Source organism: Populus nigra, chromosome 2 (genome assembly GCF_951802175.1).
Source record: "Populus nigra chromosome 2, ddPopNigr1.1, whole genome shotgun sequence".
Taxonomy (NCBI): Eukaryota; Viridiplantae; Streptophyta; class Magnoliopsida; order Malpighiales; family Salicaceae; genus Populus; species Populus nigra.
The window spans coordinates 36,007,928-36,022,596 of record NC_084853.1 but is presented as its reverse complement, the minus strand read 5'-3'; the positions used below and the strand labels follow the sequence as shown (position 1 = coordinate 36,022,596).

The 14,669-nt window shown below is 29.7% G+C and overlaps 1 protein-coding gene across 4 annotated transcripts; it reads left to right on the top strand.

The window, feature by feature from the left end:
- Positions 1-1,545: 1,545 nt before the first annotated feature.
- Positions 1,546-5,152, top strand: LOC133681840 (uncharacterized protein At4g08330, chloroplastic-like). Of its 4 annotated transcripts, XM_062105002.1 has the most exons (4): positions 1,546-1,902; positions 2,380-2,430; positions 3,608-3,699; positions 4,791-5,152. In XM_062105002.1, the coding sequence occupies exons 1-4, from the start codon at positions 1,877-1,879 to the stop codon at positions 4,955-4,957; spliced, it is 336 nt and encodes a 111-aa protein (XP_061960986.1). In that variant the 5' UTR covers positions 1,546-1,876; the 3' UTR covers positions 4,958-5,152. The 4 variants fall into 4 exon arrangements, 3 of the variants coding, with proteins under 3 accessions (XP_061960986.1, XP_061960988.1, XP_061960985.1); XR_009836568.1 differs by lacking the exon at positions 2,380-2,430 and having other exon boundaries at positions 3,608-4,710; XM_062105004.1 differs by lacking the exon at positions 2,380-2,430.
- The last annotated feature ends 9,517 nt before the right edge of the window (positions 5,153-14,669 follow it).

The following is a 14,669-nucleotide window of genomic DNA, read 5'->3' as shown; positions in this document are numbered from 1 at the left end:
AATAGTGGTTTTGCATGAATATTAATTTATTCCTTTATAATAAGAAAAGAAATATTTAATTGATTAAATTAGCAGATTTAAACATTTATTTTCAATATATTTGAATATATTCATATCAAAACCCCTAAATTATCATAAACCCTAATATTTTTAATAACTAATTATAAAAGAATAAAATTAAAATTAAATAATGAAATAAAAAAAATAAAAAAATTTACTTAAAATATAAAGCAAAAAAAAAAATAGAGTAATTACTTAATTATACTTGATGAGAAATTTACGGGAAAGGCAAGAACAAAAACTCATAAAAATAACAAAGTGACACAGTATCTCACGAAAATAATAAAACAGCAAAGGCAGGAATGCAAAATACTCTTTGCTAGTTAGGGGACTCCATATTTTTATGCTGGTCCCATTGATTTGATATAGAAACAAAAGGGAAATTGAGAAAAATTCGGGGAATGAGCTGTGTGTGTATATATATATATATTATATTATAATAACAACTTTTCTTCTTCCGTCTTCTGTGCGTGCAGTAACAATTCACTATCCTCATATATTAATATTTTAATAAAACAAATTAAAAAAAAATTTTAAGGGGGCAATTGCCCTCTTTTGTTCCTCTGTAGCTCCGCCACTGATGATTGGTAAACGTGAGAATTAATCAAGTTAATTACTATTATGTGCTAAACAAAGTTAAAGTATCGAAGCTGAAGGAGGGAAAGGCTTTTACCCTTTTTAACCTTAAAAAAAAAAACAAAGAGAAGGTGAGAGAATGAGCTAAATACAAAGCCATGAAAATGATAAAATTGTGGTAGCAGCTGCGATTTAAAATGTTTTTTTTATTTAAAAATATATTGAAATAATTTTTTTTAAAAAAATTATTTTTAAAATCAGCACATCAAAACGATTTGAAAACATATATAAAAAATTTTTTAGCAAACAAAAAAAATCTTGAAATTTAAGGAAACATCATTTCAACCACGTTCCCGAATGGAGCCGAAGACAATAAGCACAAGCGAGACAAGATAAAATATGAAATATTAATAAAATTATATATGGTAGTGATATAATATATATGTGTGTGTGTGTTACTTAATTGATAAAAAAACAAAACAAAACAAAATATGAATATTTTATATATATTATTATTAAAATTATATATAAAAAATAATAATTAAATATTTTTTTATTTTAATTTATATTAAAAGTTAAAATTAATAATATTATAATAAATTTAGTTATAAAATCTAGATCGGCTTAATAGATCATTCAAAACTCAATTATTTGTTGATGTAGTTGATTTGAGATCTAAATTGATTTAGATTTAAAAAATAAAAAAAATTAAACTAATTTAACTTAATTAAAAACTCGGGTTAATTTATAATATGAAAAACTCAGGTAAAATTTTAATAAAAAATTCATTGAATATCTTTAATATTTTTTTATTAAAATAAAATCAATTTAATATTTTTAAAATTTATTTACTAACCCACCCTGTTATCAAGCCTAGCCTTTGTTATTTCAACCATTTTGGAACGATAACCTTTACCTCCTCGGAAATACAAAATGTCCCTCTTTTTTTTTAATTGCCCCAGAGTTGAATCTTCTGAGCAGCTAACCAGTCATCAACGCCAAAAGTCAAGAGTGTTTGCAACAAAAGACACAGAGGAGAGGAGAGGAGAGGAGAGGAGAGGAGCTTCAGATTCCTTGGATCAAAACCTCTCCATCCATCCCATGAATCTTAACTAACTGAACAACAACGATAAAAAATCCATTACCACAACTGCCAACGCTGCTCCTCCTCCTCCTCAGTTGTCAGATAATCAAAATGGGATTCCAGGAATGATAAAATTCTGATCATCAAACGGAGGATATGTCTCAATCTGACATCTCGTACAGGTAACTAAATCCTCCACTTCCTTCCATTTTCTCCTCTCCGCTCTTTGCCTCTGTTATCAATCCTGGTTCATGTTTTTGTTGACTTTTTTTTAAAAAAAATGAAATTTCAGTGTGTTTTATGTGCTTGTCATTAATCAAAAGAATTGATTTGATTTGACCGCTGAATACTACAAAGAATAATCACCAACATTTTGTTCATAAAAAATGTTGAAATGACAAAAGAATTTACTGGGGGTGGTCCTTTCAATCACCCAGATCCTGCTAAAGGGGAGTAAAACATATGTTCTATCTGTATGTTTTTCGATTATTGGTCGGTGAAGGAAGTGAAGGCAAATGATTGGATATATTTATTGACTTGCTTGGCATTTTTGTTAATACAACTCTTTTGAAAAATTAAGGTCTTGGGTTGTTTGGGTTTGCATTAGATGATTAGCGAAATAACAACGTTGATCCGAGAATTGTCCGTCGGTTTTCTAGGCGTAAAACAAGGCAATCTGCAAGAATTAAGCTTCTGTTTGAGCTGCAAAGGTAAATTTTGTTAATGGTAACAATACAACAATACGGTTGTTCTTCTTAGTCATATGGCGTGTGGACCAAGTTGGGGCTTTGTGTTGGGATCTTTGTTTGGGCTAATCCCCAATAAATTGCGTGTTCTTTTGTATAGTTTGAGGAATGTTAGTCAAGAAATATTGTTTAAAGAAGTTGTGCAGTGGTGAATTATCTTGCCCAATTTTCATGTTGTTTGAGGGACTCGCTCAGTTAAATTGCTGTTTTAATCCCTTGCATCTCTTTTGTTATATCATATCCTAAAAGCACAAACCCTCCTTGTCATTCTTCAAGAGCATCAATATTGCTTTAGTTACCGGTCAAGAAGGCAGCTGCTATTCAATTTAGTCATGCTTTGCTGTCCTTTTTTTCCCTTTCACTTGACAATTTTTGGAATACTTATTAATTTCTTTGATTCAATGTTAATGATATCTAGCAGACTCGTTTTTAAGGGTTGGATCTGGCATGGCATTTTCTTTGTTCAATAGCTTTTCTACCACCATTCTAGGCCTTGCCCCTCAATGCTGAAATCCCCATCAGACCTCTTTTCTGACACTCTACATGTCATTCTTAAAATTTTGATGGATAAACTCAGCACTCGGGTTATCAGACATGTCAAGAAAATTGTGACAAAAATATGCCAACTAAAATGCATTTGAGAGTCAATATGTATTCTTTCTCTGTTGAATTCCTTAACTGTTCAATCTGCTTGGGGTCATAACTTGTTTCTCGTTATTTTTCCAGTCTTGAAATTCCTTTCAACGGTGCTTCCACTGATCCCCACCATCATATCTCTTAGCCATTTGTACTTGCTGATATTCCAGACTGCCAGGACTCATAACTTTTTGTCCACCGATGTTCTTTTGTATCTCTGCAATCTTTTATCCATTCAAAGCCTCTAGCCCTGCAAGCTTGCTCTCTTAGGTGTTATATCTTCTCTTTTTGTACAATTCCTGTTCTATCCAAAAAGCCAAAATGGTTTAGAATGTTAAAAATCTGAGCCTATTTGCTTGAGATATAAACATCTTAGCAAATCAGCTTTCTTATCTATCCTAGCCTTCGCCTCCTCTTCATCAGTTTGGTGTTTGTTTATGTAGTGAATATTGTGATTTTATGTTTTTCTTACGGTGCATTTATTGATGGTTTTTCTCCTTTGCAGCTGTGGCTCTTGTGGATACCCCTTGAATTTAACATCTTCCAATCGAATCACCTCCAACATAGGTTCTGGATACCAGAAATCTATAAAGAATGGTTATATCTCCTTCCTTTCTGTTGATCTTAGTCGATTCACACAGGTTGATGAGGTAAACTGTCTTCCTGTGTCTTGGGGTCGTTATCATTCAAAAAGTAAACTTCTTTGTCGTAAATGTGGGGTTCACGTAGGCTATGGATATGGAGATTCGCCCGCTCTATGTGGTTTTGACTCTCCCAACTCATCAAGCTTAGCTTATAAAAAATTTACCATAAAGATCCGAGCTCTACAGCCTTCAGAAGAGTGCTAACAAAGTCATCATGGAAGAACCTTTTAGTTGTCTTCTTACCCCCATCATGCACCTGCCCGATGATTGCCTGTCTATTGTTTTTCAGTTGCTTGGCTGTAGTTCTGATCGTGAATCATTTGGTTTGACTTGTCATTACTGGTTTAACATTCAAAAATACACACTGTAGGTCCTTACAATTTCATTGTTCGTTGGCCTTCTTCCCCAATGTTTTCTTCTTTATCTCAGAGTAGGCTTGTTACTAGCTCCTTCCAACTTCACTGGCTGCTAACCCGCTTCAGCATTTACAGTATTTGCCCCCATCTGGTCGCTCTGAGATGCCTGATTCATGCCTAAGCTTTTCGCAATCCTATGCTTTGAAGTTTCTTTCTCTTAACCTGGACTGCCGTTTTGGAATCACTGACAATGGACTTTCACTGGTTGCCGCTAGTTGCTCCTGCCTAGAGGTTATTAGTCTATATCAATCCTAAATTACCGATGCTTGGTTACAACTTTAGCTAATGGTTGTTCAGCCTTGAAGCACGTCAATCTCTCTTACTGCTCACTTGTTTCTGACTCTGGGAGAACCCGTATTCAATCTTGCTGTCAGCTGGAGGCAGTTAACGTATCTCATTGCAGCGGAGTAAATGGTTCTGGGCTTGGAGGGTTTTCGCCAACTTCAACTCATATAGATGCTGATTCTTTTAAGCTTGAGCCAGAAGGCATTATCGGGATTGTAGGTGGAGGTGGAGGTGGAGTTGAGTATTTGAACTTGTATGAAATGGTGTGTAAGTGGAGACGCAGTGCAGCAATCGGTGCAGGTTTTGCCACTTGGCTTAAAATTCTTAACATTTGGCTGTGCAGGACCGATGGAGATGAAGTCTATTGCGGCAATAGCAAAGGGATGCTTGAAGAATGAAATTTGGCTGCGTCATGGGGTCAGGATTGCAGGACTGCAATATATTGGGATCTTCTCCAATAAATTGGAGAAGCTTCATTCAAAGAAAAGCTTATGCGGAAATTATTGTTAATCCACACCCATTTTATTGGATTACAATAGTAATTTAAAGTGTATTATTTTTTTTTATATAAATTTTTGTTATTATTTTTTTAATATTTATTTTTATCTTTTTTTTTAATATTGATGTAATTAAAAATTAAGTTTTGTAATTTATTTCTTTTTATTTTGCTTTTTTACAGGGTTAAAATGGTTTATTTGTTTGTTAGGTTAACCCAAGTTGTTTTGGTTTACAAGTTTGGTGAGATTTTTTTTTTAATTGAACTTGATTTTGTTATCGTTTATTCTATATAGTTAAAAACAATAGTTTCAGAAAAAAAATCATTATACATAAAGCTAAAACATGTGGGAAAAATATTGTAACTCTCCTCATATGTTATTGTGGATTACTACAATATTTTTTTTTCTTTTTGCCCTCCCTCCAAAATTATCTTTGTCAATTTTACTTTTTTAATACTGAGCTAGTTAAAAATCTAACTTTGTAATTTTTTTTCTTTAAAATACTGTGAATTGGTACAGTGTTTTTCGCATTGTTTTTCTATTTTATTAAACTTAAAGTTAAAGCATGTGGGGAAAGTACTGTAGCTTTCCTCACATGTTATTATGGATTGCTAGAGTACTTTTTTTTTTGTTTTTCCTACAATACTTTCATTTCTTTTTTTTCCTTAAAATTATCTTTGTTAATTTTATTTTTTTAATATTAAGTTGGTTAAAAATTTAGCTTTATAAATTTTTTCCTTTAAAATATTATGGATTGTTACGGTGTTTTTTCATATAGTTTTTCTATTTTTTTTTAAAAAATTATATTTGTAGATTTTATTGTTTTAATATTGAGCTGATTAAGAATTTAGTTTTGTAATTTTTTTCTTTAAAATATTGTGGATTGCTACAATGTTTCTTCACATGATTTTTTTTGTTTTTGTTTTTTTTTATGATTTTTTCCAAAATTATCTGTCGATTTTATTTTTTAATATTGAGCTGGTTAAAAATTACAGTTACAATATGTGGAGAAAGCACTGTAACTTTTCTCGCAAATTAATGTGGATTGCTACAATGTTTTCTCCCACATGTTTTTTTTTGTTTTTTTATATTTTTTTTCTTAAATTGTCTTTGTCAATTTTATTTTTTAAATATTGAGCTGATTAAGAATTACAATTACAAGTAAATATAAATAAGTCTAAATCATGTAAGGAAAACATTGTAGCTTTCCTCACAAAACACTATGGATTGACACAGTTTTTTCTTATATGGTTTTTTTCTAGTTTCTTTTGTGTTTTCTTTTTTATTTTTGTAATATTTTTTTCCAAAATTATCTTTGTCAATTTTATTTTTTAATATTGAGTTGGTTAGAATTTAACTTTGTAATAAAACTTAATCATGTGGGGAAAACACTATAGCTTTCCTTAAAAACATTGTGGATTGCTACAATATCTCTCCGTATGATTTTTTTTTCTTATGATTTTTTCAAAATTATCCTTCTTAATTTTTTTTTTTAATATTGAGCTGGTTGAGAATTACAATTACAAGTAATTACAAATAAGGCTAAATCATGTGAGGAAGCACTGTAACTTTCATCACAAAACACTGTGAATTGCTAAAGTGTTTCCAAGATGGTTTTTTTTTTCTTGTTTTTTCTTGTTTTTTTGTTATATATTTTTTTCTAAAATTATTTTTGTCGATTTTATTTTTTTAATATTGAGCTGATTGAGAATTTAGCTTTATAATTTTTTTCTTTAAAACACTGTGAATTACTACAGTGTTTTTCCACATGATTTTTTTATGATTTTTTTTAAAATTATCTTTGTCGATTTTTTTTAATATTGAGTTGGTTAAGAATTATAATTACAAATAAGGCTAAATCATATGGGAAAAGCGTTGTGGTTTTCCTCGCATAACACTATGGATTGCTACAGTATTTCTCTAAATGATTTTTTTATGATTTTTTCTAAAATTATCTTTGTTGATTTTATTGGGGAAAACACTGTAGTTTTCCTCACAAAACATTATCAATTGTTACAACGTTTTTCCTCATGGGTTTTTTTTCTTCCAAAATTATCTTTGTCGATTTTTTTTTAATATTAAGTTGGTAGAGAATTTTGCTTTGTAATTTTTACAGAAAAACTAAATCATGTGGGGAAAGCACCGTGTCTTTCCTCACAAAACACTATGGATTGCTACAAGTTATTTTGTTCAGTCTCTAAGTTTTTGATCACCAACACAACTTTTTTTTTCATCATGAAATATTGGTTTCATCATACTTTTAGTTTCTATTAACGCTGATTCATAATTATAACACTATCAAATACATTTATTTTATAAGCTCATGGCAGCGCGTGAGCATGCCATCTTGTGTCAATCTGTGTGATCTCAGGTTGTAAGCTTTGAGAAAGGGGTGCAAAAGGCTCTTGGTTTTGTTCATTGGACGCACTTGGAAATTATCTGCTACCTCTGTAGAGTTGTTTAAATTACATAGAGATAAGATAAGTGAATAAGAGATAAAGTTCATAGGTAGATGATAGTGAAGTAGCCATTAGACACTCTTGAGCAAGATGGAATACTTGGGAAATATCATATCGTGCATGCCAATTATTAAATATTGTGTTTAACACCGTTGTTTTAGCTATAATGAGCTTTTTAAACATTGTGGTGCTGCAAACATCTTTTAGTTGTAACTAGCTTTGATACATGCGCAATGAAAGAACAAACAAAAATAAAAATAAAAGATGAGCCAACATATTCAGGTGAAAGAAACAAGACAATCCTGGCAAGCACAATTATAATTCGTAGATTGACGTATGTAAACACCGCTAAAAAACAGGGAATTATGACCTCCTTTCTTTATATGGTCTTCAGGCATGCCAAATCCGTTATAAGCTCATGTTCTTAAACAAAGAATATTTACCCTAAGCATAAATCCCATGTAATTTCCTAAAATGTCATTCATACCATTAATACATGTATGGTAGCCATGTTTAAAAGTGTCAATTTGTATGTAGTTTTGAATTTTTCTTTTCGCATTAGATCTAAGAAGATATTGATTTAAAATATTTTTTCCTCTCAAGCACAATGAAAAAACCAATGCTTATATCTAATAAAAACATGTCTTAATAAATATATAACCCAAGTCTTAATTGTGATGCTGATAAACATATACAAATTAATATACAATATAATGAATCATACGTGTCCTTTTTTCCATGAAAATTAAATAATCTCCCATAATTGGACCTTGAATCCCTAAATATAAAGACAATAGTAGACCAAAAAAACGTAGAAAAGATAGGAATTTTTTTTTTGTTTTTCTTCTCCAACACCAAGAAACATCCTAGAGGTGAAATTAGTATACGAAATAAATCAATGGTTAAAAACAACAAAAATCAAGAATTAGCCTAACAGATCTTTCACACTAATTTTTGTAATGATTTGTATGGCCACCCATTATGCCGAAAAAAGAAGAAGCAACCTTCGCTCATTAACTGGTCTTTCATACTAATTTTTAAACTATTTGCATGGTCATCCATTACAGGCAAAAAAAAAAAAAAACTTTGCTCATTCAGTTTTGTTTTGACAACATAAACACTGTATTCAAGGGCGGAGCCGTGAATTTTTTTTGCCATGAGCTACAATACAAATACACATCAATTATTTTTTAAGATCAATCATTAACTTGTATATATAAATTTATCAAGTTAACAATAAAGTTTCAATCCAAATACATAACACAAAATATAAAAAATAAAATAAAATTTAAAGTACATAAAATTGAAAATAAAAATAAAAATAAATTATACAATCAAAGTTGCACGCTTCAATGTTTTGTAGAACAGAATTTATCTATGATCAAATCTAAATCAATATCTTCAACAAGCTCTTGTTCAATGTAAATTATTATAGAATTCGTTAAGAACTCCTCTTCTATTTTATTGCGAAACACAGTTTTAACATGTTTCATTGCTGAAGATGCTTGCTCTGTACTAGCCGTGAAAACATGCAAAGTCAAAATAAGACGAACCAACCTGTCAATCAAATGATAGTGTTGTGACTTATTTGTTTCAACTAATTCTCGACATAATTCAGAAATGGTAGACATATTCTGAAAGCTTTTATGATGAATTACATCAATATGATAATGCTCTAGCTGAGATCTCAAATAATACATCTCTTGTTAATTGAAATCTTTAGGATAAAATTTTTCAACAAGCTTGTAAATAACATCAACTTTAAATGATTTAAAGTTGTCTTTGGGTTCTAAAGCAAAGCTAAGTACAAGGAGTTTCACTGTCCCATCACTGAATCTAGAATTTAATTCTTCCAACTGGAAATCTATTGTTGAGTTAAATATATCATAATGATAATGCTGGTAAACTGTCATTGATCCTTGTTACTGACATGAACGACCTTTAGCTTTTTTATACGAAGCATTTATATGTGGTATGTCAATCTTATATTATGTGCAAACAGATTGCACATTTGCAAGGAGAAGATCAAATCTAGCATCTCTCAAAGTTTGAAGCAATGCTTTATTAGTTGATACAAGATCCATTGCATTTAAGATGTCTAGTGATTTTTGTTGCAAAACTCAACAAAGTAAATCAGTAATCCTTATTATTTTATGCATCAAATATAAGATGAATATAAATTCAAAAGATTTCATCACAATCAAACAACCACTACCTTTTCCATGTATAGAGTTAGAAGATCCTTCTTGAACCATACTTTCAAGCACAATTATAGTTGCACCATACAAATCTATTAAGCTACAAATAGAATCAAAATGAGAGCTCTACCGAGTAGTTTCACTTCGATGTAAATTATCGATTTGATTAGCCCCTCTAGCAGTCTCACGTTCTCCATTAGCTACCATATGTGCAATTTTTATAGCCTGAGTATGATGTAACTCGATATAACTTTTAAGAGAAGCACTAATAAGATTGATAATGGTTGTTAATTTTGAGAAAAATAACTAAATAGAAATCTCATTTCTAGCTGCTACAATTAATGCCAGTTGTTGTCGGTGAGCAAAGTAATGTACATAATATGCATAAGGGTAATTTTTAAGAAATAAAGCTTGTAGTCCGTTCAATGCGCCACACATATTGCTAGCACCATCATACCCTTGACCTCGCATATTGAGAATATGCAAGTTATATCGAGCGAGCACATCATAATTTTTTTTTTGAGTGTTAAAGTAGTATCTGAAACATGAACAATACCAAAAAAGCGCTCTTGTAAAAAACCCTGAATGCCAACAAATCTCATAACATTAGCCATTTGTTCTTTATTTGATGCTTTGGCTTCATCAACCAAAATACAAAACTTTGCATCTCTTACTTCTTCACAAATCTTTTTCCTCATGTCGTTCACGAGAATATGCAAAATCTCTTTTTGAATAGTCGGTGAGGTATACTTTGCATTTTTCGGAGCTTTTTCTAAGACAACATCATCAATGCCCACATTCAATCTCCTCATAAGTCTTATGATCTCCACAAAATTGTCTTGATTATTAAAAGTTGAAGATTCATCATGACCTTTAAATGTGTATGCTTGTAAGCTAAGCCATCGAACACTTTCAATTGTTGTCCTAAATTCAACACTTTATCAATATGTTTACTTACTTTCATTAAATCTTCAACAGATTTCACATCATTATTATGTGGTGAAATAGGACTTCCCACATGCATCAAAAGTGCACACTTAACCCCATCATTAAACCCTCTTCCAACTTCGAAAGCCTTCAGTGGTGAATATGAGATTACAAGGCACTTTGTTTTCAAAGATAAAGCATGGAAAATAAAATATTACATCCTTTCATGGAGAGTACTCTAGTCAAGGAAATTGATCAAACCAAGTGTATTGAAATTGATGATATTGTCTCCCTGATTCAGTCCTTGGATACTCTGCTAACTTAGGTTGATATGGACCCATTTTGATATAAGCTCTTCTAATTTCATCTTGTTGATTAATAAGATGTTGCCACACTGGAATTCGTAACCCATGATCTCATTTAGGAGTATTAACATCAATTTCAACTCTTTGAGATTTGAAAGGGGGTTGTTCACTACGATTTGAGACATCAACATTGGATGGAGAATGTCCTTTATTGATTGATGTTTGTTCGCTTGGTTTAAAGAATGAAAACATAGTTTTTCCTCTCTTGCTTCCTTAATTTTTCATTATAATTTATAACATATTCAAGTAAAAAGGATTAGAGAAGTCAAGTGCAAGATGAAAAGATACTAATGTCACAATAAAATATTTATGAAATGCAGACTACGAGGATATTTGGGGAACTTAACTTTGAAATAAAAAATTAAAACAACGCACTTGACAAGGTATTCAACGAATCATGATCTATGAATTGAGACCTATTAAAGTATTAAAAAAACTTAACGTATTCAAATTATTAGATTTTTAGGGTACAGTTTACTACAATGAATGTGAAATATTGAATTCAAAATGAAAAGTTAGGGTTTATAAATTCTTACCTAGTGATTTTGCACTTTTATAGCTCTCTATATATTGTTGAGAAGGAAAAAGCTAACAAACAGAGGCATGTTCTAACCTTGAACTCTAAGTCCTCTCCTGAAAGATGATTTGATAGAGGGAATGAAGAACTAAAACAACTAAGAAAAATCAATGATAAATAACAGGGAAATGAAAAAAAAAACTAATGCATAAAACCGATAACAAATCAACATGCAACTATGGGTGAAATAAAAAAGAAGAAATGATGAACAACCTAGGAACCAATGTACAATAAAAAGAAAGTACTACCCTAAAAAAACATGCAAAAATCTGATGAAAAACAGGAAAGCATGACAAATTATGGTTGGCATACATTGAAAAAGGAAGATGCGCATCCCACTTGAACCCTCAACAAACGCTACTTGTTGATAAAAGCTAACCCAACCCAAAGAAAAAAAGTTGCACAAAAAACACCTTAAATATCATAAGAGAGCTTGGAGCCTAGTGAATTGAATTGCTAAAAAAACACTCTAAAAGAGCATCATCTTATGCAATAAAGCAATTACAGATAAAAACAAAAAGGGCTTGCCAACTTTACTAATCAAAATAAAAGTGTTAACTAAAACAGAACATCAAATAATGAAGAGGTAAGGGCAAGCATGTGTGTATAATGATGTCAATGTCATATTCATTTAATGCACAACTCCACAACTAGCTATGCATATATTTTATCCCAATGCCTAAGCCATTGTTGAACACAACTCCCAAGATGCAAAAATTAGTTGTGTAAGCTCATTGTCTCTTGGCACGTTTTTTTAATTATTTTCAAGCCGATGGCATGTCAGAAAATTTAGCAACCCCCTCAACTGCAGAGAAGAAGAAAAGACCCAATTATAGAGAAAAAGAAAAGACAGTGTAAATTTTCAAAGCATTTAATGCACCAATATCATGATCTTGCTTCTGTAAGTCAAATACTTCCTAGGCTCAAAAGAAAAGCTAGACAGCTAGCTACAGTGTAGTAATAATATAATCATAACTAAAAAAAATGTTTTGTGGGGAAAGCTACTGTGCTTTCCCCACGTGTTTTAGAGTTCATTTAACTAGGATATTAGTCCGTCTTTATAGGAATTATTCCTTTTCTAAACTTAAAAAGAAATATATTAAGAGATAGGAGAATATTTTTTTTATAATATCATTAAATTTAATGAAGTAGTTTGATTTTGAAATCTGCCAATCTAGTTTCTTGTCTAACTTGAGTTTTAAATTAAATTATGTGAGAGTTAATCCAAAATAAATTACTTAATTTAATAAGTTCAAAGATAACTTGGATGATTGGTAAAAACATGATATGATTTTTAAAAAAACTTTAAGACAATAATTTTTTTTATATATTGAGACGATGCCAGATTGGATCAACCTTGGTCACCCTGTGATCTAGGTTATGGATTTCAATAAGTTTAATAACTTTATTGTTTTTGTAAATTATTGTTGTTTAATTTTATGATAACATTATATACTTTTAAAATCGAGCATTAACCATAAAAAAAAACATTTATTTAAGATTGTGATAACCCTATAGAAAGTAGAAAAAAAATGAACAATGAATTCTATTTCTTAACCAATCCAATATTGAATAAGAGTGAAATAAAAAAACAATTAGAAAAATTAAAATACAAGAAACTAAAAAAAAACATAGCATGTTTGATGAGTAAACCAACTAAACTTGTGAATTGGGCAACCCGGGTTAACACGTCAAACCTGTAAACTGTGTAATGGACTCCATTGGGATTAATAACTTTTTTTTATTAAAAAAACTATAATTTATTTCATTATATAATAACAAAAATAGAAGATCACAAAATAGAACGTCAAACCAATACCGAGACTTTTTAAAAAAAACTATGATAACCTTATAGAAAACAAAACGAAAAAAATTATAAAACTCAATTCTCAATCAGTCCAATATCAAATAATAAATCAAAAAATGAATTTATAAAAAAATAAAAATAAGTTATACTCGTCAACAAGCCCATGAACTTTCTAAATTTTAATAACAAATTTTTTTTTCCGAAACTATTTTTTCAACTAAATGATAAAAATAAAAATAGATAATCACATAATCGAGTTCAATTAGAAAAAAAGAAGTACCATGTTAAACTCACAAACTAGGTCATTGACTCCACAAAGTTTATTAACCTAATTTTTTAAAAATTATTTTTTATTTAACTAATTTTTTTTTAAATAGATTATACTACGATGTTGAGATATTTTTTTGATACTGGAATAACCATATAAAAGGAAAATTAAAATAAATTATTAACTCGCAAACTAGGTCATTGACTCTACGAAATTTATTAACCTAATTTTTTTAAAATTATTTTTTATTTAACTAAATTTTTTTAAAAATAGATTATACTGCGATGTTGAGATATTTTTCTGATACTGGAATAACCATATAAAAGGAAAATTAAAATAAATTATCAACTCTAAACCCTTATAAACATATCATATAATGACTAAATTTTAAAAAAAATCAATAACCAAAGAAAAAAAAAGATTAAAATGCAAAAAAAAAGCATCGTGGATTACTATTGTAATCCACAGTGCTAATGAGTGTGGGGAAACAATGTTCTTCTCACACCTTTTAGTTTTATTTATAATAGCTATTTCGCCCATTACTCGCATCGAGTTGAATATTTTTTTTGTGTTTTTGTATATAAAAAAATTCTAAATGTAAATCGAAAAATTTAAGCATGCATATAATCAAATAAATATAGAACCATGTGTGTTAATAAATGGAAAAAAAAGTAATTAATGATAAATAAAGATTAAAAAAATAGAAAAATTAAGAGCCATATATAAATTAAGATATTTGACTTTACAATATGGGCCTTTGACTTGGTTTTGTTTAATGATTTTGTTTACCAAAATTAATATTTTTTTTCTAATCAAACAATAATAGAAATAGACACACATGAAATTGATTAAATAAAATAAAAGAGAAAAATATTATGTAAGGTTACACATATTAGAAATATTATCATAAATAAATATTTTTTATTTGTAAAAACTACATCCATTTATATAAAACATAAAAAGCTTATAGATGAATTAGAATAATCTCTTCAAAAATTGAATGCATAAAAAAAATCATTGTTATTTGAAACAAGTTAAATAAACAAAATAAAAGAAAGAAGGGTATTAATATAAATATAAATTAAAAAAATATTTTGAAAAAATACATATAAAAAAGCATTAAT